This window comes from Patagioenas fasciata, chromosome Z (genome assembly GCF_037038585.1).
Source record: "Patagioenas fasciata isolate bPatFas1 chromosome Z, bPatFas1.hap1, whole genome shotgun sequence".
Lineage (NCBI taxonomy): Eukaryota > Metazoa > Chordata > Aves > Columbiformes > Columbidae > Patagioenas > Patagioenas fasciata.
In genome coordinates this window covers 27037992-27061950 of record NC_092560.1, presented here as the reverse complement: position 1 = coordinate 27061950, position 23959 = coordinate 27037992, and the positions used below count along the sequence as shown (strand labels likewise).

At 39.8% G+C, this 23959-nt stretch overlaps 1 protein-coding gene across 3 annotated transcripts in view; it reads right to left on the bottom strand.

The window, feature by feature from the left end:
- TRPM3 (transient receptor potential cation channel subfamily M member 3) overlaps positions 1-23959 on the bottom strand; it is a 275279-nt gene that overhangs the window by 62175 nt on the left and 189145 nt on the right. For all 3 annotated transcript variants that reach the window (XM_071802596.1, XM_071802598.1, XM_071802597.1), the window contains exons 9-11: positions 12246-12318; positions 4556-4656; positions 1705-1839 (exon numbers count right to left, since the gene is read on the bottom strand). In XM_071802596.1, coding sequence (XP_071658697.1) covers positions 1705-1839; positions 4556-4656; positions 12246-12318 — 309 coding nt within the window. The remainder of the gene's footprint in view (positions 1-1704; positions 1840-4555; positions 4657-12245; positions 12319-23959) is intronic.

Genomic DNA, 23959 nt, shown 5'->3' with positions numbered 1-23959 from the left:
ACCACATATTCCTATACTCTGTTATCTATACTTCAAGTAGTTTTCAAGCCCTTATCTTCTATGTTACGACAGATAAATTTCTCTAATAACCTTTGAGGTCTTCAAATATTGCCAAACAGGTTTTTCAAAAACAGGTGGACCAAATGCAACATCCTTGTTCTCCTGCATGTTGACTTCAGAAATGGTGACAGATTTCTAAGGCCTAATATTTTCCTACAAAAGACAGGTAAACTCTTTCCCGACATAAAATTGATCCCCTTGTCTATTAATGCTATTCTTTATTGTACTTTTACAAATGTGCCATGGCAGAAGTCAGATTCACTGGTTTGTATCTTCCTTGGCCACTCTCAGGGCTCATGTTGAAATTTTGTATTTTCTAACTGGCCTTGGAAATTTATTTTGGTGCTAAATCTATTGTGGCATTAGGTCATATATCACAATTGGTAATTCAGGTATTTCACAGACTGGGTCTTCTGGAATTCTTGCATGTATAATTTACGGCCATTTCTATAGCTTACAATAAATTTGTTCAAAAGGACCTCCTTTAATCTGTAGAACTGAAAACTTTCCTTAAACTTACTTCCTGTGAAAACTGTTTTTGTTACAAGAATTACAATGCACATCTCTGTAGCAAGAATGCAGATAAGCTTTCTGTTCCTTATACACAGATGGTATTTGATATGTAAACTTTACAACGATCAAAGATCAGATGGGAATTGTTCTCATGGCTTGCATGGATACCCGTTCCTCTATATTTTGCATGAATTTAATGAATTATTTTCAAGTTTGATATATTTGAAAGACTGAATTCTGGTCACCATTGGTGTGAAACATCTCTGGATAACAGCCCAGTGTGGCAGCGTATGATGGTAGGACTTTGAAAAGTACTGGAAGAAAAAAAACTTTTTTAAAAGGGCAATACACTATATCACAACCACTCCCCAACAGACAGAGTAGCAATCCTAAGAACTAGAAAATACTTCATGACTTTTTCTGTACTTCTTAAGCAATTTGAACTATTGGTTTCTCTTAGGCAATAATGAAGTGAATGCTGGAATGTGTTTTGCAGTTGAGAGCTCAGAAGCAATTTGAACCTGTGCAGTTTTATGTTCCATTTAAGGGCAAAGATATAAAACTTGAACACAGGCCTTTAGAGGTCAAAGTATAATTTTTGGAACATTCATTGAGGACAAAAGGAAGTTTTCCACTGTAACAGACCTCCTGAAATAATGAGAATACATCTTTAAATTCAGAATATTATCCCAGGAAGTTTGCTTCTATTTGTTCTTTAGTGCCTGAGTTTGATTACCAGGCGCAAGATTTTTATGAAACCATAAGGGTTTACACTGTCAGGAGTCATATATCTCCATCCTACAGGTCCTTACTTGCCAGTTACTGTCTTCCAGTCAGTGCCATCTGCCTAGATCTCAGGTGTATTATATTGGAATTACAATGACCAGAAATCAGCTGGTACTGCGTGGGGCTTCATCCATGTCTTAAAAAATCTGTACGGCAGATTAAGTGGACAAGACACAGCATGTTCCATTATATGAGAGACAAAGCTAAGAGTCAATGCGGACTTCCAACACAGAAAACTTCTGCAGCAGGTGTTGGCTGCTTTGTGCAACATCATGTCATTGTAATAGGGGTGGGAACTCAAACAATGAACATAGAGATAGAATATTTGCCTTAGGTTGGCCCTACCGTATTGTACAATTCCTCTAGCCGGGAGATGGTGAGAAAACGATGCATGCTTACTCCATTTTCTATGAGTAATTTCACAAAATCCACTCTGTCCAACACCAGTGCATCCAGCATTGCTTGCTCAAGGGAGCCCACCTGCAAAGCAAGTGATTAATTCAGGCCATTCCTGAATACCAGGCTGTATCCGGCTGGTCCAGTTACTGTGCCACAAGCAGCAAATCCTGAGAAAATTCTGAGGGTTGCTCTGCTAGTTTAAAAAGGGATAATCACACTTTTATTCTATGTTGGTTTCTCTGATTCAGGGCAGAATTTAAAAAATGAGTGTCAGAGTGTGAAGGTAAACATAGACTAGGAAATCCAGATTAGGACCAAGGAACTGGAACCCAGGAAACTGGTGACCACATCTCCACATGATTCGCTATATCATTGTCTTTATTTCTCACTTTCCTGATAAATATTTTATTTATATTGGGTATATGTTTTTATATGCACACACAATTTAATTTTCTCTCTACTAGCTCTTTCCTCTGTTCATGGTGTGGAAACTCAGGGAAACTGACACACAGGAAAGCAGAAATAGCTTTACAATTAGCTTTTCTTTGAAGGGCCAAATGCAAGAGGTCTTCTTATGCAAAAGTTCTCCTTCTCTATCTCTTGCAGGTTGAGGGAAGTTAGAAGGATGAGAAAATGTCTCTAACTTCCAGTTTTTAGCTTGCAAAATGATTGCAGCTTGCAGCATTTATGCAATTTTTTCCTATGATGTATTGATGGAGAGATAATGATACGGACAGTTTAATACCATTAAAATCCCTCCTATGCTTTGATGCACACATATGCCCAGTATTGAAGACAAGATAAATAGTTCTGTTCACTCCATAACTGAAAGGGAAATGTTTTTTCAAACTAGATTTAAAGGGCAGCAAACTCCAGAAACTACATTTAAAGCTTTTCCTTTTGTTATAATTTTTTCTATAGGGATTTCTAAATGCTTACACAATGATAGCATATGAGGTTTTCAGGTTGGTGACCAAACAATTGTCACAGTAATGAATATTGTCATCCAATTTAACCTGCAAACGAAGATAACATTAGCTTCAAGGAGCTACAGGTAGAGACAGAGTCCTCCTGTTTTTTCCCTCAGTGACTTCTGCCGCTGTAAAAACTGCAGCACAAGCTGGGAGTTGACTAATCCTCCTCTCTCCACACAGGGTTCATAACCCCACTGTGTGCAGCCCTCCCACTCCTGTAGAAGAACTCTGCTCTGAGCATTCCCACAGCTGGAGCACAGGATGGGGCAGGCATGTAGCAGACAAGTTGATGCAGATCAGAACTGGGCACCAAATTAACACCAGGTTTGGAGCCACAGCCCTCCTCTGGTAACATTGCTGATCATCTCTCATGGTCCACTTCATGATGTCCAACATTTGTGCAGGCCTGTATCTAGTGGAGTGCCTCAAGGGTCAGTATTGGGGCCTATATTATTCAATATATTCATCAGTGATTTGGATGAGGGAATAGAGTGCACTGTCAGCAAGTTTGCTGATGACACGAAGCTGGGAGGATTGGCTGATGCGCCAGGAGGCTGTGCTGCCATCCAGCGGGACCTGGACAAACTGGAGAGTTGGACAGGGAAAAAACTAATTAAATATAACATGGGAAAGTGTAGAGTCTTACATCTGGTCAGGAACAAGTCCAGGTTACAGTATAAGTTGGGGAATGACCTATTAGAGAGCAGTGTAAGGGAAAGGGACCTGGAGGTCCTGGTGGACAGCAGGATGACCATGAGCCAGCACTGTGGGCCACAAGGGTGGCCAGGAAGGCCAATGACATCCTGGGGTGTATTAGAAGGGGGGTGGTTAGTAGGTTGAGAGAGGTTCTCCTTCCCCTCTACTCTGCCCTGGTGAGACCGCATCTGGAATATTGTGTCCAGTTCCGGGCCCCTCAGTTCAAAAAGGACAGGGAACTGCTGGAGAGAGTCCAGTGCAGGGCAATGAAGATGATTAAGGGAGTGAAGCACCTCCCTGATGAGGAAAGGCTGAGGGAGCTGGGTCTCTTTAGCTTGGAGGAGACTGAGGGGTGACCTCATTAATGTTTACAGATATGTAAAGGGTGAGTGTCATGAGGATGGAGCCAGGCTCTTCTCCGTGACAACCAATGATAGGACAAGGGGTAACGTATACAAACTGGAACACAAAAGGTTCCACTTAAATTTGAGAAGAAACTTCTTCTCAGTGAGGGTGACAGCACACTGGAACAGGCTGCCCAGGGGGTTTGTGGAGTCTCCTTCTCTGGAGACATTCACCTGGACACATTCCTGTGTAACCTTGTCTAGGTGTTCCTGCTCCGGCAGGGGGATTGGACTAGATGATCTTTTGAGGTCCCTTTCAATCCCTAACATTCTGTGATTCTGTGATAATTTTGATGTCCAATCATCACCAAATTCAGTATTTGTATATAAACGCAGATTGCTTGAAGAGCAAAAAGAAGTTTTGCCTTTCCTTTCATTTATAGCCTAACATTTTAATATGGCTGTAAACACATACTTGTTTTTCTCAGCTTGCAGAATCATTGCTTCACAGTATAAATGTGTTGCTTCCCGTTTCTTTAAAGGCGTGGTCTCTCAGTGTTAAGGCATCACTAGATGTCACCATTTCCTTGAACAAGCGAACATGTTAACATCTTTGTTACCGTGTCTGCCTTCAGTAGCTGTAAAAGGGAGCTTTGTGTTTGGCTGAGAGCACGACTCACTATATTTTAAACTGTGTTAAAACTACTTCCACCAACAGAATGGACTTAATACTGCACAGGGTTTAAAGTATTTTCAGTACAAGATGCTGTATGTATACTGTACCGGCCATTGCTGCCCATAAATAAAGATCTGACTGCGGGCGATGTCTACTCTGTTCCAGGCTAATGCTAGGCTCAGCTGGTCGGGAGCAGATGCGTTAGCGCCTGTGTACACAGACAGGGGTGCAAGGAACAGAGGAGGAGGAAAAAGAAACAAAACATTAGAGTCAGCCAACAAACCGCCATGATCATTCTTCTTTGACAAAAGTCTCACAGATGTCCATCTCATTTCTGCAGCTGATCTCACATTAAAACAAAACCAAACCTTTCATTCTCCCTGTAATAAAATACTGGTTCTCAAATCTGTATATATGGTTCTCAGACTGTCTCATAAACATTCATTATTTCCTGACATTTCCCTTAAAAAATACAGCAGGTACATGTGATATCAGCTGATGCAACTTGCAGTGGAGTGAACTGGTTTCCCTCCTCTTGGGTGGGAAGCAGGAGCAGAAGCCAGGCAGGATACGGATCCAGCTGCAGGAATTCGCACACATACAGGTATGCATATGAACACACACATACAGGTGTATCTAGCAATTACACACACTGACCACACTGATTTCAATAGTCACACATTTTATGTACGTCTTTTATGCACCCCTACCTGATAAGGTGGAGATCCTTTACAAGGATAGGAATTTCTCTTCTATTTATTTGTACTGAGGGGTCTTGGTGACACAAATTTCCCTTCATACATGCAATATTTGTGCAAGAAAGCATGGTAGAAAACTGGTGTCAAGGTATAAAATACCCAAGTTAAATACGAAACTCTGCAGATTATAAGATAGGTTTTGACATGTTTGTTATTTGGAAAGGAGGGTATGTTTTTCCCTGTAGTTTTAATGGACTCTGTGGGACACTCCTGCCCTGCTGTGCTTTTTTAATATTTCACTAAGGATTTAATGGTTATTAGCTGATTTGTAATAATAAAACAGTACTTGTGCTACAGTGTTACAGGGAGAACTGGCTTGAATGAAATGATCGACCAAATAAACAAAGGGCCCTTTGACTTTTAACTACATATCTGCTTGCAGTGATTGGGTGACTTTATAATGCCTCATTTTTTAAAGGCCTCATACATCCACTGTTTTCTTGTCTTTATTAATTCCTACACTGATACCATGGAGTGAGGACAAACAAGAGCTTTTCATTACTTCAAAGCATTTCTATCCCCATTTCAGTACCATTCCAAATAACATACTGTTCCAGTTCAAACTGGACTCTGAAATTGGAGGCACAGAAAACATAAATGTGACATGCTGGCTGCTGAAGTTGTCTGTGAAGGATCAGTTCAACAGACCTTCAGGAAGCTTAGCCTAGAGTTTTATTTCATAACTCTCAACTTTGCAGTCAGCTCACTGGCAATATCTACAGCAATTATTTGGGAGATTTGGGATTGTGATCATCCAGATCACTTCCATTTTATTACAGAAATAAGCTCTGATAAAAAATAAGGTGATGCAGGAGCAGAACAATATAAAGAAATCAAGGGAAGAAGAAAAAACATTGAAAACAGTAAAAGATCCTTCTGTAACTAAGAAGTAACAGGAATACCTCTTTGTGTAAGACACAGCTTCTCATCGCTATATAGTATGACACAGACAAAAGCTCTCACAAGAGACCTCATGCGGAATTCCAACAACATTTGGCCCTTTCCAAGTTCTTACACAAGCAACATGAAATAAAAAAATTACCTTTGGTAAGGGCAAAAATGTCCCTACAGCTTTATTCATAAATACAGAAAAAAACCTACCCAGGGTGGGTACGATAACATAAGTACAGAGAGCAAATAATGTTCTCCCCCCTTCTGAAGCAAATAACAGTTCCTCTCAAAATGTCACTGGATCTCCTCTTTCCCATCCCTGTGCCTGCAGGAGAAGTGAGAACTTCGGCAGGTGCTCAGGCAAGCTGTCTGGTGAACAGCGGAGGAGGCATATGGGTGAATTCCAAAACCCAAGGGCAGTGACAGCAATTATGCAGCCTGGCACAATTTTGCATGTGATGGGGGAGCTTCACCTGCCATTTTCCTAAAGCTGCCTGCAGCCTACAGTCTGGGTATCCAGTGGTGCAGAATGGTTAGAAACCTTTTGGGATAAAGAGTGGATCAGGTGGACTTGAGGAAGGAAGTGGGCCCCTTACACTCCTCCCATTTCAGCCAAAACTCAAGCAAGATCATAACGGCTCCAGGTAAGCACCATCTGATCCCTAGCAGGGAGACTTCTCCAGTTTGTGTTGAGTGCCTCAGCATTCCTGGGCCTTTCTGCACTTTAGGAAGGACCCAGCTGCTGGATGAACATAGGGCCTTCTTGTGCACCTGATGATGTGAAAGAGCAACTGGAGTGAGGCATGGGGTGGTGGCTGCCTCTCCAGAAAGGCCTCCAAGCCCGGTAGTTCATCAGAATTGTTTTCTCTGAGCCTGCATATTGCTCGAAGTACTGAGCAAAGGGAGAAGCAAGCCATGGTCCAGACTCTGTCCTTCCCATCACCCTCCATGGTGTATAAGGCTGCCAGCAGTGGACAAGTTTTCCTGTGGGTCCATGTGCAGTCCCAGAGATGATGCTTTTCTCAGTGATTGTTACCAAAGTGGTATATTATCTTGCAGAGTGCTGCAGACATTTGGCAGTTCCAGACCAGTTCATCAGCTAGGGCATAGACTGAGCAGTACAGGTCTGCATTCTAGGGCTCTGGTGCACATGGCTGGATGGCTGCTGCCAGAGTGAAGTTTGTTGCTGGAAAACCTTTCCACCTTTCTCCTCTTTCCTTTCTTCCCTATCTATTTTTTAGGTGCATGTGGATTACACCGGTGTTACGTATGAGGAAAAGGAAGCTAACAGCTATAAAAGTTTGTACAGAGCAGCATATGGGCTTCAGATGCCATTTAATTGATTTTATTCCAGATGGACTGATGGTTTTTGACTCAAATTAAAAAGAAAGTATTCAGGCTATTTCAGGTGGAATTCTACCCAGTATTGAGAAGCAAAAATAATTCCACTAACATAAGAAAAACTCCCTAGAACAGATGTGAGATGGGCTTTCTTACGATAATGTCTTCTTTCAATCATTTCCTTGATTGCACTCAGTAACACAGAGCATAGATTTGAGTCAGTAAGAAGAATACAAAAGGTGACCTCTCTGAGGACTCATCTCACTCACGAGCATCTTTTCAATGTATTGAAAATAACCCAAAGGATATTTGGGAAATCAAAAAATAAGGTAGAGTTAATAACCTACTGCTCTTATCAACTTGACACAGTGATCACACTGGAACCAGTTCTTAGACCCTGAACACTGTCAGCGGTGAGAAATTAGCATTTCCTTACCCTACATTTCTGTTTCATCCTGCCTCATCAAGATTATCTGCTTAGTTGCATGGTATTATTTTTATTACCATGGTATACTTACTGCTTTAAATAGTGTTCTAGGCAATATGACTGATGTCTGTGTAATATTTACTCAGTATCCAGGTGTCTGGCTGAGTATAAGATATATTCCTCAAAATAATGTTTTATGACAATATGACTAATGTCTGCAGTGGGACTCCTCCTTTCCTTCATCTGTTCCTAGAACAAAAGTTGCATTTGGGATGCAATGCACTGGTTTGGCAGTATTTTATTTCTGTAGAGATATTGCTGGATAGACAATGCAAGGATGGTGCAACGTTGAATGAACAAGGAGATCTGTGACAGCTGTTAGTTCCTGCAGGTATTAACTTTACGCTTTTAGGTGGCCATCCAGGAGTGCTGAGATATCTTGCACAGATTCTTCTGGTAAAAAGTCAGATTTTCTGTCCAATATCTTGGGCGAAAAATACAATATCCCTTGATGATAAAGCCTGGGACCATAAACCTGACTCTGTATCCTCTGCGAGCCAGGGTACATGTCAAACAAGCATTGTGCCCTTGCAGGATCCCAGATCACTGAAGAGACAGACTGCAGGCTTTTATATACTGGCTAAAGTTTACTGTGACCAATTTAAACCTCTAAAGGATTCTCCTGGGATAGGCTATGATACTTAGTGCTCAGGAATTTTGAAAGCTGGAATCACACAAACCTGATTTATCTAGGCAGAAATGGCTGCTGGATCTTCATGACCACAGTGCTTCTAAGCATGTCAGTGTCCTCTTTGAATCATCATTTAAAGAAAATAATTAGATTGGGAAAAATAGCAACACAAATTAACCTTCTGCCCTACATCTCAGTAGGTCTTGCATTGTCTTCTGTTTTAGCAGCTCTTTGGTGAAAAGGCTGTGTTTCCACTGCATTTGCTACAAGCATCTTCCTGGCATTTAGCAAATCAATCGACAATAACAAAGCTGATAGCAACAACAACTATAAGGGCAGTAACCAGATATCTAACCTAAGTCTGAAATCCTTCTGTGTCAGTGATTTCTGGACTGGCAAGACCATCACACTGTCTTCCAGGACCGTCTGATACTCCATGATGGCTGTTCAGTGAGCATGAACCATGGCTTACTCACAGGCTGGGAAGTATGCAGACACATGAGATCTGCATCAGCCTAGCACGGCTTATCTGAGAGGTCCACATGGCAGTAATATTACAATATGCATATACCACACAGCACCTCTTTCCCAGTGCCAACAATTGCACTGGGAAGGTTTCTAGAGCACCAGCTGAAACATGGCTGGTGCTGCTAGTATGCTCCAGACACTGTAACAGCTTAATGAACTAGGATCTTTGCTGGCACTGTAAAACAATATATTTTAGAACATCGCCATATGCTGTCTTTAACTTCCTTGTCGTATGCCTTCTGCTCAGTTAGCAGCTGCAAAAGGACAAAATCCGTTACTGTTTGAGTTCCAACTGTTCAATTTAAGAGAGCACAAACAGTTAAACTGCATCAATAAATTCACTTGCTACAAATCCATGCAATTGGAAACTTACTTCCCACATTGGCATATCTCTCAAAATTAAAAAAAAAAAAAAATCACAAGCCATATGCTGTTGTGACATCCATGCAATGTAAATTGATAACCAGTTCGGATGCTATTCTCTCGTTTATTGGAGATCAATTCCAAGAAAGATAGATCTGCTGACAAGATTAAACAAGTGACTCATGAAAACAAACAGGGAAATAATCTCTCATATTCAGCGTGGGGTTTGAGGCTTGTAGAATATCCTGTCCAGGAGAGTTCCTGCATTGGCAATATGCCCAATGGGGGTTTAAAAACAGAGCAGCTCATCGCAAATTTTACACAGCAAGCAGGAAATCATACTTCATGTTTCCCCATCCTTGTCTTCCTGATACTTCCTGAACAAATCACTCAGATCAGGGTGGGACTGGTAATTGGCCTGTGTGTGCCTTGACCACTGGCTAGCAAGAAGTGCAAAACCCTCATTTGTGAGACTGAGAAAAAATAATCAATAATCACTCACCAGTTTCCTACTTTTTTCTGCCCTCTTCTCACATAGTGCCTAAGTGGTGAAAGAGATTAATTCCTGAATCTAAATTTACAAATTTCAAGATAATTCAGACCCAGTCTTCAAAGTTGCTTACCAGTAAATCAGTAGACAAGTGGTTCAGCATTGTTACTTTAGATTTCTTCATTTGATGAAAAACTCAACATCAGTCTGATGGGGTATGTTTACAGAAAGATAGTATTTCTTTTGGGGCATGCCAGAACCTTTTTACAAAGACATGGTGTAAGTAAGGACTGACTTGCCTGAGACAAGAGATCTCATCTTCACACACATTGATTAAAAAGTTATATGGACTTTCAATCCCTGTGATCAGAAAGCTCAGACTAACAAGAGGCATTTTGTTAATCTAATCTTAATTGAGTACCCTCATTATCAGAATGTGCTGAAAAACAGGGAAAATGAGGTATAAGTTTAAGTTCCCCTGGCTCTTGAGCAAGACACAAGTTCTGCTTCAACGAGCAGACTACAAAATCAGGATTGTCAAGCATGAAAGGGGATGTTAAAATTACTTACACAGATCCAGGCACCTTCTGAGCTAACAGAAGTTCACTATGATGTCTTGCACTACTATTAGTAAAAGGGAAGGTAATTTTATTTTACTAAGGAGATGACAGGACCATTCAGGTACTTGCAAAATGGATATTCCAGATCAGAGAGGACTACTCATATATCCAGACTGCAACCATAGTGCAGCTGCTCACGTCAATACTGCAAAAGAAATTTTCAAACAGAAAGCAATCCCTCCCAGGCCTATGATTTATTTTCTTCAGCTTCCAAGAGGCAGCTTTCAAGGTGGTAAAAGATTCCAGGGGTCTATGTTTGGATTCAGACCTTGCAAATATACCTAGAGTGGAACCACAACTTTAAGACAATCTGTATCTTACTAGTAGAGATAAAGAGTAATAGTTTCAGTGATTGCCTTAAGAACAAATGTGAAGAGAATACACTTTACGCTGAGGATAATGAAGGATCCAGTCATATTTAAGATAAAAATGAAATCTGCAATTAAAATATTTCCCAAGGATAGAAAAGAGGAATTTGGTGATGGATGCAATTCTAGTTCCTTGCTTTGAATTAATGTGTTTTTCCTTTATTCAACTTTTTTTTATACTGTTTCTGTGTGAAGATATCCAAAATGCCTTGAGATTTAATTATGCAGATGGTTAAAACTTGTTACTTCAGGGTAGCAGCAAAATGGTCACGTTACCTTCAGGACAAACAACTGGTATCTTGATTGAAATGAGCAGAAGAAGTGGAGAAAGTAATACTAGAAAAGCTTAAAGAAACAAAAGCTACTGGAGCAAAATATTAGTAATTATAGCTCACTTCCTTGGCTGGTACCCATCAGCTTGCAATCACACTTTTGCTGTGGCCAGTGCCTGCCTGTAGCACGCAACACAAAACAGACCAGACAGCAAGAAGATGACCATGGTTATTGACAATCTTTGTGAAAATCCTGTTTGGGGGAAGTACCATATAAATGGAGGGCTAGAAATGCCCAGCCATTGCTTAGGTGTGTAATCCTTCATCGGGTAAGTACATGTGCTTCAGTGTCTTTAAAGTCTCACGTTTCCATATTTGCAAGCAAGTATTAAAATACCTGATAATATAATATTTTAAAGGGAGCCAAGCCAAATGGCATGTCTGCAGGACAAGGGTTTGTAATGAACTGTAGCAACAGCAGACATATTGTAAAACAATCTTTTAAGAGCGCAAGTGTAACACTTAATGGCTTAGAAAGATTTAGTGACCTGTGAAGTTTAAGATTAAAACCTCTACCACCCCGACAGCTGCCTTCTTAGCTCTGCCAGGCTGGAAGGAATCCCACACAGTTCCCAGACTTTCCTAGGAAAAATATTTCACTTCAACAATAGTGCCAGTTTTATCTAACAGGAGATAACCTCCTTCTGGATGTCCTACCAGCCACTAAGGCAATCTTAAATCTGAGAAGTTCGCTGGCTCAGTATTAATTTTCTCAAGTAACTGGTGGGGGGTCATCACTGATGTTTCTCGTGACATATTAGTGATTCTAAAAATTCAGAGAGGCAAACCAGTAGCTACTGAAACATTAAAGAAAGAGCTGGATTTGTATAAAGCAGTTAGACCAAAAAGTATACTTCAATTTTACGCTATAAATTTACCATCTTGATACAGTAGATATTGTCAATAAATGCAGGTTTCAGCATAGCAGAGATGCAGAGTTAATCCATTTGGATTGATACAGACTCACTGTGGTGTGAAACTTCATTACCTTTTAGTAACGCTGTCAGGATAGCTAAATCAATATCCTGGTGTCCTTCTGATCCCATGCGAAATACTGTGATCTGAAAAATTAAAAGAAAATACCATTATTGAAAACAGAGTTATTTTTTAAAAAAGAAATTCAATCAGAGCAGCATCATTTGTATCTCAAAATGTCCTGATGTCTGCAAGATGATCTTTCTTTACACATTTTATGAGAAGCTTATTAGGTAGGATTAGCACACAGTATTTTTTGAGATATAAATTTTGCTAAAGATAGATATTGTATTAATGAACATATGGAAGAAAAGTCTTCAGCGGTACTTACGAGGTGAAATTAGAGATGAAGGAATGTTCTTGTGCTAGTGAAACATTAGATTTAGTGTTCACAATACACTGCTAGGAGGAATTAGGTATATTATTGGTTGTGGACATAGATTATGGCATACAGCACTGAATAAATATTTTCAATCAAAATTAGCAACCTATTCAAATTCATTATTTTATATATAGCAGAAAGTTATATAAATAAACTCAGGATTAGGCTTCTAACCGGTCCAGAAATATCTTTAGCCATGTGTGGTCAGTGACCTAGCACTCTAAAGATACAAGATTTGAGGCAGTGATGTGAGATACACAATCCATAAAGAATAAGAATTAATACAGTAGGGCTGTTCTTTCAAGCCAGTTTCACTCTTGGTTAAGACTGCACTGAAACATATAGAAGTGTAAATCCCCTTGCTCCCTTTGTTGCCATAGCAATAGCTGCTCTTGAAACTCTGCTTCTTGTGAAGCTACTGAGGCTGCAGCTTTTTGTTATTCCCTTTTCTTTACTAATGAAACCTATGTCATAATTTTGATCTGAATACCTGTTATCTGTTTTTCTTTTTCCTTTTGCCGGCACAGACTGCTTTTTTTTTTTTTTTAAGTGATACCTTTAATTAGGAATTGTGTAAACATATTTTACATTCATATTCAGCAGCATATGTGGTACCCACACTCCTAGACTCCTACTCATACAGCACCTTTGAATTGCAGCAGTATCAGGGACAGAGGTCAGCAAACATCAGGGCATAAAGAACAGTGTACCGTAAGGGGGAAAGAAGATATATAAGTGTTCAAGGCAAAGACAAGATTTTGGTGACCAGCTTTAGCTGGCTGGCTAACAGCGCTGCAGAGTGTATCCCAAGAAATCCAGTGTAGCCCTCCTGTAGCACCTATTGTACCTTCAATTGATCTCAGAGCTCCAGAGGGTTCAAAGGGAGGTAAGAAACTTTGACACCAGTGACTGTAGGAGAGCATGTTAGAGACTGAAAAGCGAAAATGGATGAAGTAATAAGAAATCAACTTAGCTCAATTAGTCAATTCATTTAGACAATGCTCAAAACAATTAATATGAGAAAGCATTTATGTTAGGTGTCCTCCCCAGTCAAAGTAGACTGTTTTCCAATTAGACTTAGTTTGACCCTTCAAAGAATTCAAGAAACAAAGCATAAATACTGTAAATAATACTTATATGACGTATTGCTTTTCTCCCCCTGGAGACTACAGGTGTTTCCAGAAAACCACTTGGTGTCTATCCCCATACAGCAATAGACTAGACTAGACTAGACTAGACTAGACTAGAATATTGCAGTTGGAAAGGACCTACAACAATCATGTAGTCCAACTGTCTGACTAATTCAGGACTGACCAAAAGTTAAAGCATATTGTTAAGGGCGTTGTCCAAACGCCTCTTAAACACTGACAAGCTTGGGGCATTGACCACCTCTTTAGGAAGCTTATTCCAAGGTTTTACTACCCTGTGGATAAAAAAATGCTTCCTAATGTTTTTCCTAATGTTTTTCTTGTGACCTCAATGGCTGTCAAGGAAGCTCTCCCTGCAGTGCAGGCAGTCTGCTCCTCTGATGTGTAGGGCACAGGTACTGTGGGTAGAAATACACATATCTGTGTATGTCTCATCTCAAACCACAATAAAAATGAGAGCTGATGAGATCAGCCCCTCTACTGTATGTGCTCAAGATGTACTTCCCATGCACAGATAACAAACTGTGCCACAGAGTGTAGCAGCCAGGGAAGCGAGTCAGAAGGCAGAAGGAAGAGAAAGCCTCCCTCCCTCACCCAGCAGGGAAGAGGAACATCTCCCTTCTCACAGGCAGTTCTGGCAGGTGCTGACAATAAGTGGGTGAATACAGTGTGGACATGTAACAGTGTGACCATAGCATCCCACAATGTTTTGCAATTTCCTACACACTTTTTGCAGCAACAGGCCTCCAGTAGCACTGAATGGAAGTCCAAGAGCCTGGCAAGCAGATCAGCTAATGCTGGGAACATGCTCAGTGAACTCCCAGCTTAATTAAAAGCCATCATGTAAATTGCAAGCATCGAACAGCATATCACCACAGGAAAAGTAAAGGAAGAACTTTGCATGTATTAGATCACATATGCTTCTCAATTTCCAACTTATTTTTCATCTTGCTTCCTTGCATGCCTCAGAAAAATAAACCCATTTCAGCAGAACAAATTGCTGCTGTATTAAAAATAAAACCTAACTGTAATTTAGTTACATTAGAATTAAAAGGCTGTCTTTCCACAGTAACTGTTACTTTATTGATATTTTAAGAGGTGTGACATGATTCAAGAAGTAAAATAAAGAAAAATGAGATAAATAATTAGGAAAAAAGATGGAAAACGAAAGAGTGCTCACACTCATATCACTATTATTATAATGTTGGGAGTCATGCCCAAGACTGAACTAGAATTTTAGAGAAAACCAACGCAAAATACTATGATACTTGGTTTTAAAATGCTGTGAGTTTAGTAACTTAAAGACTCATCTGATAATGTGGACACTCGCCTGTTCTGAATGCAAAAAATCTTCCAGGAATGTAAACAGAGATGTTTAGCCTCTCCCTATCATTTAGGTTAACTGTATCTATCTATAGCTGCTTCCTCTCGGTGGCGGATGCACTCCTGCTGTTTGAATTCACTGAACTTTGGTCCAGGCAGATGATCAGCAAGTTAGCCTAACCAAAGCTAATCCTGTTGAGTGAGGCTATCAGTGAGAACTCAGCATCAAACTCCAAAAAGCGGTTTGGCTGAAGACTGGGCTGATATGCAGCCAAAACTGCATTAACACAGCAGAATGTCTGACTACAAATACACTACAAATTATCTGCAGCCATTGGGGCCCTTGAGCTCTCCCTCCATGGCAGCTAGCTGTGTGGCGGTGACCTCCCCTTGAGTAGGAACCGCTCTCAAGGTACCTGTTTGAGGCTGAGGGATCTCTTACCTGACACCAGACACCAATGGCTTGGTAAGCGACATTTCTTGCATGCATGTAACATCTAAGATACACATAGTAAGCTTCCATGATAATCTTTATATCCCATACTAACTTTAAGTACAGTAAATAGTAGAATATAGACTGTCAGTCCACCTGTACTTGTTAAATGTTCTCCATACCTAAATTTTATGGTTAGAACTTAGTAAACTAACTAGTAGACCAGATTTGTCTGTGTGATCTGTGACTCCTCTCCTGCATCACCCTCCTTTGACGGGTCCCAAAAATTATTTTGGACAACCTGCACAACTTACCACTCTTATGCAGTTTTTTTGATAAACTTTTCACAGCTCATAATCCTTTGAACTGTTGCCTCCCAGCCCAGCGAAACAGCTTTTCATAAATATGGACCTCACAGGTAGGTCTTTGCCCTGTCTTAGTTTCCCATGGTTTTGGGAAGATCAATAATTTCTTCTTTTTGCTAGTGCACTAAAGCTTGACTAATGTTTTTATTCATTCACAAGGTGGAGGGTTTAAAATAGGACTGCAGTATAATTAGGCAAGAAGCTGACTTTGTCACACTGTGGATAAAATCTTTATCTCTGTTGATAAACTCTTAGTCCTCATCTGCAGCATACTTCAGGTGTAACTCATTCACCTTGTATCTTTGCTAGAGTTGTTGCTTGCTTTCACTGTTGGATGTCAGAAGTATTTGAATATAGTGTCACTTGCGTTTAAATGGCTAAAGGAAAGTATTTCAGCACTTAGGGCTCTGCAGAATGAATTTTGGAAGATGAGGCTTACAGCTTCAGCATGCTGGCTGCTGAACCGTTTGTCTCATCATAACTCTACTTTACCTATCAAAACCAGATCATTATCAAACCACATAGCTATAGTTTTTCTTCTTATCCCATAGCTATTTATGACCCAGACAAAAGGTAGTGGGACTGAAAGAATATCAGTGCTGCGTTCTGAGTCAATGACTAGCAGTCTGTGAGGAATCCCAAACATCTTGAGTAGACCTGTATTGCTTATCCAATGCAGCTTTATGTTGGGCTGCTGTCATGCTTGCATGACTCATTAATGAAGAAGGCTGCACATCCCCCCTGCCTTTTCTCACAACTTCTACTCAAAATGCATCCAGAGAGGCTGTCCCTTTGTTTGTTTGTTTGTTTGTTCGTTTCCATCACATTTAAATGTGGATAAAAAGAGAAATAAATGGGCTTTGTAAAACACTGAGAGGGGCAGAAAAACATACAATTTGTTGTTGGATGAGATCCTCCTGTCTTGTGCTAAGCACTCTTGACCTTTCCAGAAAGAAAGCATGAATTTTCTCTCTGCATTTTATGAGTACAGTTATAAGCAGACAGCAATTGTTCCTAAAACATGGATTTACTTCTTTTCTTATACAGTCTTTGTAGTTTTTCCAGCATCCTTTAGGATTTGCAGTCAGAGACAGGAGGAAATAGGGACATACTCTGAAGTATTTGTGTGGACTTCACACTTAGAATTGTTCAATATCTCTAGGTCTCAAAAGAACTATCTTGGGTCTATCTTTCTGGAGACCTGTTGTTCTGGTGATTTCTTTTATCCCAATTAACAGGTAAGAATTTTATGTTTGCAATATAGTCATCTAGATGCAAGTTCTTTCACGTATCTGACATCTTGCTATTTGCCATTTACAGGTACTCTGGTGGGTAAATCACTGTGAAGAACTGAGAAACAACACATCAGTGCTAATAAAACAGGACATTGACTAGAGCCCTGTTAAAATGGGCTATGAATGTTACTGCACCAATGTATATAACACTACCGTGCTAAAAAAAAAAAAACCTGGATCAGTAAACTCTATTCCCAGCTACCTCTAGCTGGATGAATGTCTGCCACTGAGATTCAAAAATAGCAGTAAATAAAGACTTAGAAACCCACTTAATAACTCATTACTAAGAAAATAAAGAAAACTTTTCTTCTTTAAATGAAGAGACAGTGCCTAAGAGCCATTCACCTTTAAAAAGACCTGCTGTAATCCCGTTTAAGCCTATTGTTCCATCCTAGCCTCTGTACAACTTCAGTGAAAAAATGAGAGGAAAAATGACCTAGTAAGGTGTGTCTGTGTAATCCAGGACATTTAATTATAAAACAAAATAACCCCCACGAAGTTGACGTTAAAAAGTAATACATGCTCGAGACTTGCTTACCCTGCCAAAAGAAAACAAAGGTAAGAGTTGCAGTGTTAGTCAGACTACCACTAGCCATTCTTTTGCATTGCTGTGAAAATGAGATCAGTTTAAACTGAGAAATTTTCTTTATGCTGATCTGATTCAAACTATATCTATAAATGGTTTTCTATTTTCCTGAGCATAATGAAATTGTGTTAGAGAGCAAAACTACCATTTACCATACACAGCTATTTCTTTTGAGTGGAAAACCAATTTATGTTCAAAGAAGAAACAAATCCCAAAATCAAGTACTCTTTTTTCTCCCAGGGATTTAGGCCACATTATTACTTCCATGTAGCTGGTAATTTCAATTGTTGAAGTTAAACACAATTATTTTAAAATAATAGGGGTTTTTTTGTTCCTCTACCTCTACCTTGGATATTTTGGGGTTGGCCTTATCTTTATTTTCTCCTTTCTTTCCTCAGTGTTCACACTATTTATTGGTTTGAAATGACTTTTTCAGGTAAATGCCTGAGGCATCTCAGTGAACAACTGTGGCTTTCAATAGCAATCTCTTTTTTTTTAAATACATTTTTATTCTCCTCTTTACAAATATAAGAGAAGCTGATGTTAACATCCCTTACAAACACAAAACTGTATTGCATCACACTGAAGAAAGAGTTAAATCTCCAGAAGAAATCACACCAGAAACAGACAAGCAAAATGCCTCTGAGGCACCAGCAAAGGTTGCACCAACAAGCCGCAAAAGCACAGTTAATAGGCACCCAGATTCTTGCTAACTGTGACTCTAATGTCAGGATTTCTTTTGATATGCCTATAGTGGTCTACTTGCAAAGTACAGTAGATAGCAGCTAGTTCCAGTTCTTGGGGCTGTTGGCTGAGGACCACCAGCTCTGTGAGGCTCATATCAGGAAGAGGTGGTTGGGACACTCCAGTCAAACCCTTGTGTCACAAGACTGCCTCTCATTTGCCTCCACAAAACCTGCCTGAGTGAAATGTCTGAGGTTTGCCTATAAAAGCAGGATTCTCCACCCGCCCGCCCATCTGCCCTACCAACCAACCAAAAAGCAAACAAAAAAGAACACAAAACTGGAAAGGCCTTCTCTCCACCTCGCTGCAGATTTGACTGAAGTATGCTAATGTGAACAGGATTAACTTCCAGGGAAAAAAAAAAACATAGCTGTGTCCTAATTCTTCCTAGGAAAATGTGCTAGGAAATCACTGAGCCAAAACAGACCTCCTCTGCAGGCACAATGATTACAGCACACTGTGATACTTGCCAGCAATAATTACAGTCCAGCAGGGTAGAAACCTAATTTTCAGGCAGGGCAGGTAGAAAGCAAATAAAAAACGAAAGAGAAGGGGAAAAACAAAAAGCAGCAGGATAGAAAGCAAGGTGGGAGGCAGGGTGGGGAGGGAGCAGGGGGAAGAGATTATCTATCTGACTTTAGAGTCTATCAAGCGAACTCATTTTAAAACAGCTCTGCTTTCTGTTTAGTACCAGCTGCATTTTTGTTTGACAGATTACTTTTTCTTTCCCTTTCCTCTACACAGTTTCTGGCTCAGCAGGGTCACTTTAACCTAATATAAAGCATTCTCTCGTTCTGCTGCCTTCATACCAACACTGCATTGCTCTTCTATAGGCAAAATTAGGTAATATCCCCTTACCTGAGCACAGTGAATACCAAGCATACTTTCAAAAATCATTCACACACCGAGAGACACAGATACTAGGATTTCTCAGATTCTGTGTGCATGTAAATGCAGGGTTGCGTTAGATATATGAATCACAGCTGTCCATATGCAGATGTGTATACATGGTCTCCTCAATGGCAGCTGCCAAATCAAAGGACCAGCTAAGAAGAGGATAGTTAAATAGATGCTGAGGAGGAAAGGTATGGTCAAACAGAAAGCAGATGAAGTCATATATGACACAACGCCTGAAGTGGCAGGAGCCATGAGATAAGGTCAAGGATCAGGCTGTAATAGGTTCTGATGGTAAAATTTCTGAATTCTTACAACTTGTTTGTCCAGCCAGTTCCTGAATAACTGTTCATGTTTCTGTCCCTAACTAATCTGGGTGAAGCAAACCCACCATATGTAGAGGGGCAGGCAGAAGCAGTTCTAGTGCCCTGATGAGCAAGTCATTCCTTGACACAAAGATTTGTTTATTTTGCATTATAAAGTCCTCTCTAAGCCAGGATAGTTGTGTTTCAATTTTCTGTATTCAGGTCTAGCTGGATATATAATTGATAAATATTAATCAGTATGAACTGCTACACTGTGAACAGTTTTGTACTCTGCACAAACAAAGTCAATTTTGTCCCTAGAAAGAGCAACAGGCAAAGTCATCAGCCATAGTCATCACTAACTGCAAATTCGCCATGTCATAGAAAGGCAATTAATGTAAAAAACTATTTTGAAATAGTTTGAGAAGGTGTCTGGTGATATTAATCACAGGAGATTAAAAAATTATTTTCAACTACCAGCACATTTGGTTCCTCTTTTAATGCCTTTTTTTACCGAAACGTGAGTCCTTCCCTCCCACCGCACCATTTTTTTTCTAGGACTTATTCTGAAAAGTCCACAGAGATGGAAAAGCTTCTTCTGTTCAAGGCCAGTATAAGGGCCCAGGAATCAGTTGCTGCTATGCAGCACCAGGGTGTACTTATTATTTCTAAAATATCCTATTACATGTGGACATTTTTTTACAGTAGGGTCAACGTCAGCTACTTTGGAATATGAAAAGTGAGCTGAAATACACTCAGATTTTTAGCTTGTATTTGTTTGGAGAGAGAGGAATCATCACTGAATCAGCAGGGAGAATGCAGTGCACATCTGCACAGAAAGGCATTTTATCCTCTGTCATGAAAAAGATGAGAGATAAGGAAGAAAAATCATTCTCTACATCTCAAAATGACAGTGCCTGCTGACTAGGCAATGGATAGCTGAAGATAGAAGAAAAAAACAGGGTAGCAGTGGTGAGAAAAGAGAAGGCAGCCGAGAATGCTCTCTTACATGCTGTATTCATAGCATCTCAAGAATGTTGCAAATTATTCGTGCTTTTAGAGGTGGAGTTGTTTCTTACGATCATTTCACTATGACATGAGGAGAAAACATAAGGTGATTTAAAATTCATGCAAAGTGATATTTTTTTCTGCTATTTCCAGAAAATGTTTAAATGTCTTCAAACTCTGACAAACACACAAATTGTTTGTATGCATCTTGGTTATATAAGTCATGAAAAAAGCTCTCTTTTCTACAAAAAAAGCAGGTGCAATTGCAAATACAGCCTGAAACTCTTTTATTTGAGAGCACAGTTCAGCAAAACAGGCAATTCCTTCCAGAATGCCTGTTGACATTTATAATTTAGCTAGGCCTACCTGAATATTTCAGAGGAAAATTACCCTGAAAAGAAAAATGAGAGCCTGATAAAACCATTAAAGGACAACAGTTATGCACAGCCTCAAATAGCTCAGATAAGAGGGGAAAGCACTTTCTTTTTTATTGCAATGAATAATCCTGCTTAACCCAGGGAAAAGCTTCTTGATGTCGAGGCATAACAAAGATCAAAGTGAGCAGGTGGGTCCATGGATAATACTGCAGAAGAAAGGGGATGGTCAAATAAGAAGAAATTCAGGAATAGAAATATTAGAGAGGATTATGTTTAGGGAAAACCTAAATTAAGTGGTCTGCTGTTCTGAGGAGTAAGAAAGAGAATTCCAAATAAGGAAATAAGAGAGAGCACACATGAGAGGAGAGGTTTGAATATTAGTTGTAAATTTTCCATTTTACATGTCCTTCTGTGTGGCAGTACTGCAACACTTTACATTTTTCTTTGATGCCGTAAATGGCAATAGACTTACTGTCTGGTAAGAAGCAGGAAACAAACAAAAGAATCAGTGCTAATAAGAAAGGCATCAGTTCTGTAATTGAAAAGCCATCTAGGTGCACAGAAAATAATTTAACAGGAATTACTCTAAAAATTTGGCTTCCATGGTAATTGGTAGCTTATGACTGTTCAGGTAGTGAAATACCAGTCCCTAACACCATATGACTTATTTGCAGCTGCAAAAAAAAAAAAAAACACGGTTTTATCTCTTTAGTAAAAAGAAAGCAAATGAGGTTTGCATAATTTAAAACTACCTTGTAATCATCATATTAACACTTATTACAGAGGTAGGGCCTAAGTATTAGATTAATCCTACTGATATGCACTGACTGGAAAGGACGTTTAACCTTCATCAAAACTTGGAGAGTTGCTACAGTCACTGCAGAAGAGGACTGGCAACTCCATTTGGATGCAGAAAACTAATTAGCATCAGTACACTTGACTCTGGAAATCTCACAGGTTGTTTCCATGGGAGGGACAAGAGCTGTTTCAGCAACCAGCAGGTCATTAGTTATCTGATGCTTTCCTGCTCCAGACCTCTACTGCCAAATTGCATGTTGTTCACAGCAACTATACTCCTGCAGGAACTACAGTTGATTTTTACTGTTTGAGAATTCACTGAGCCCTCTTCTGTCTCCTCTATAAAAAAGATTCCATAAGCATTACAAAATCTTAGCTGAAATAATTTGGTTTTGAACAAATTCCTTCTTAAAAATGGATCTGAATTAACTTTTTAACTTTTGGGAAAGGTCAAAGAGATGAAGTGACAATATGCTGGTGAATTCTTAAAAGTCCATCTGATTTAGCTAATATGTAATTCAGAACATATCTGTGCATATGCTAGTAAACAGTTGCAGATGGTGTTTAATTAGCATGCAAATTCACTAAGCCTGCACATCCAGCAAAAAACACAATGTTTTTTGCAGCCAGTGTATGATCAAGTCAAGATCTTCCCAGTATAAACAGTTTCAGAAACATGGACAGGTTTGCTCCATCCTTTCCAGTCAGATAAAACCACTGAAGATGGTCTTACTCATAGTCCAAATAGAAAAGAAACTGCTAAATCACTCAACAGCTAACCAATAAGCTGAAACTAAGCACTTCATTAGTGAAATAATACAGGGGTATGTATGTTAGCCTTGCAACACAGCCTGGTCATGTGCTGTGCATTTCTGGACAATTTGGATCCATCTGTGAAAGAAAAACAAAGTAAGTATCAAGCACCTTCATGATGCAGCTTGTTCTGATCTCAGCTCAAAGCACCCAGCTACTTCAGCATGACACCAGTTTTGTTTAATCTGACAGCACCAGAATTGCAAGTTAGTAATGAAGTCACCGGGAATGACCTATTACCATATATATACACCCAGCAACACAAAGTACAAGTAAGGTTCAGACTATCTCAAAGCAGCCATTATGTTCACCACATCAACATCTGTTGCCTCTATGTGGAAATGAATTCCAGGAATTCATGGATGCACACAAACCTATGCCCACCATACATGCGCTCTTTATTCTGCAGACTCTTGTAATGCAGTGGTAAGCAATGACACTATCAGTTTGCGTAATGTTATGCTGGTTTGACTGAAAATGGGTTAATTTTCTTCATGCAGTTAGAAACCTTTCTTTTTCATAGCTAGCACACTCATTATTTGGAATTAGTTTGAGAACAAGAGATAACACCCCGGGACAGAGTTAAAGTTTTTAATTGCTCTGGTCTGAGAGCCAAGGATGTTCTGAGTGCTCTGCCCACAGGTGTGAGGCATCGAGGAAGAGGGGCATGGATGGGGCAGAGCTTGACTGACATCCAGACTGATCGATGACAGTATTCCATCCCATTAGCGTCATGCTTCATATTTAAGGAGAGTCGGGACCTTCCAGGTTGCTTTTTTTTGCCATTTTGCAGAGGCCTCTGAGCCTTTCTGCCTTTTTCCTCTTTTCTCTCTCTGGGATCAGCTTTAGGACCAGGTACTGTTTTCCTGGGACTGGCTGCTCAGTGTGTTCATGACGAATTGCCTTAAGTATCTTTTATTTCTATTATATATGTGTGTGTATATATATATATATACACACACACATATATGTTTACTAGTAGTGTTTTAGTATTTCATTATTTTATTATACTGTGTTTATCTCAATCCAAGTTTCTTCCTTCCCTTTTGATTCTCTCTCCTGTTGGGAGGCAGGGGGAGAGAGGTGGAGGAAGGGGTGGCTAACATGGTTGCATTGCTAGCTCAGGTTAAACCATGACAATGTAATAACTGAACCTCCAAATAGTCAAGGAAAACAAATGTAGCAGAAAATGGTCATGGTAGTAACACAAAGACAAACTTAACCAGCAGATAGTACACTGTCCTTACTGCTGGTGT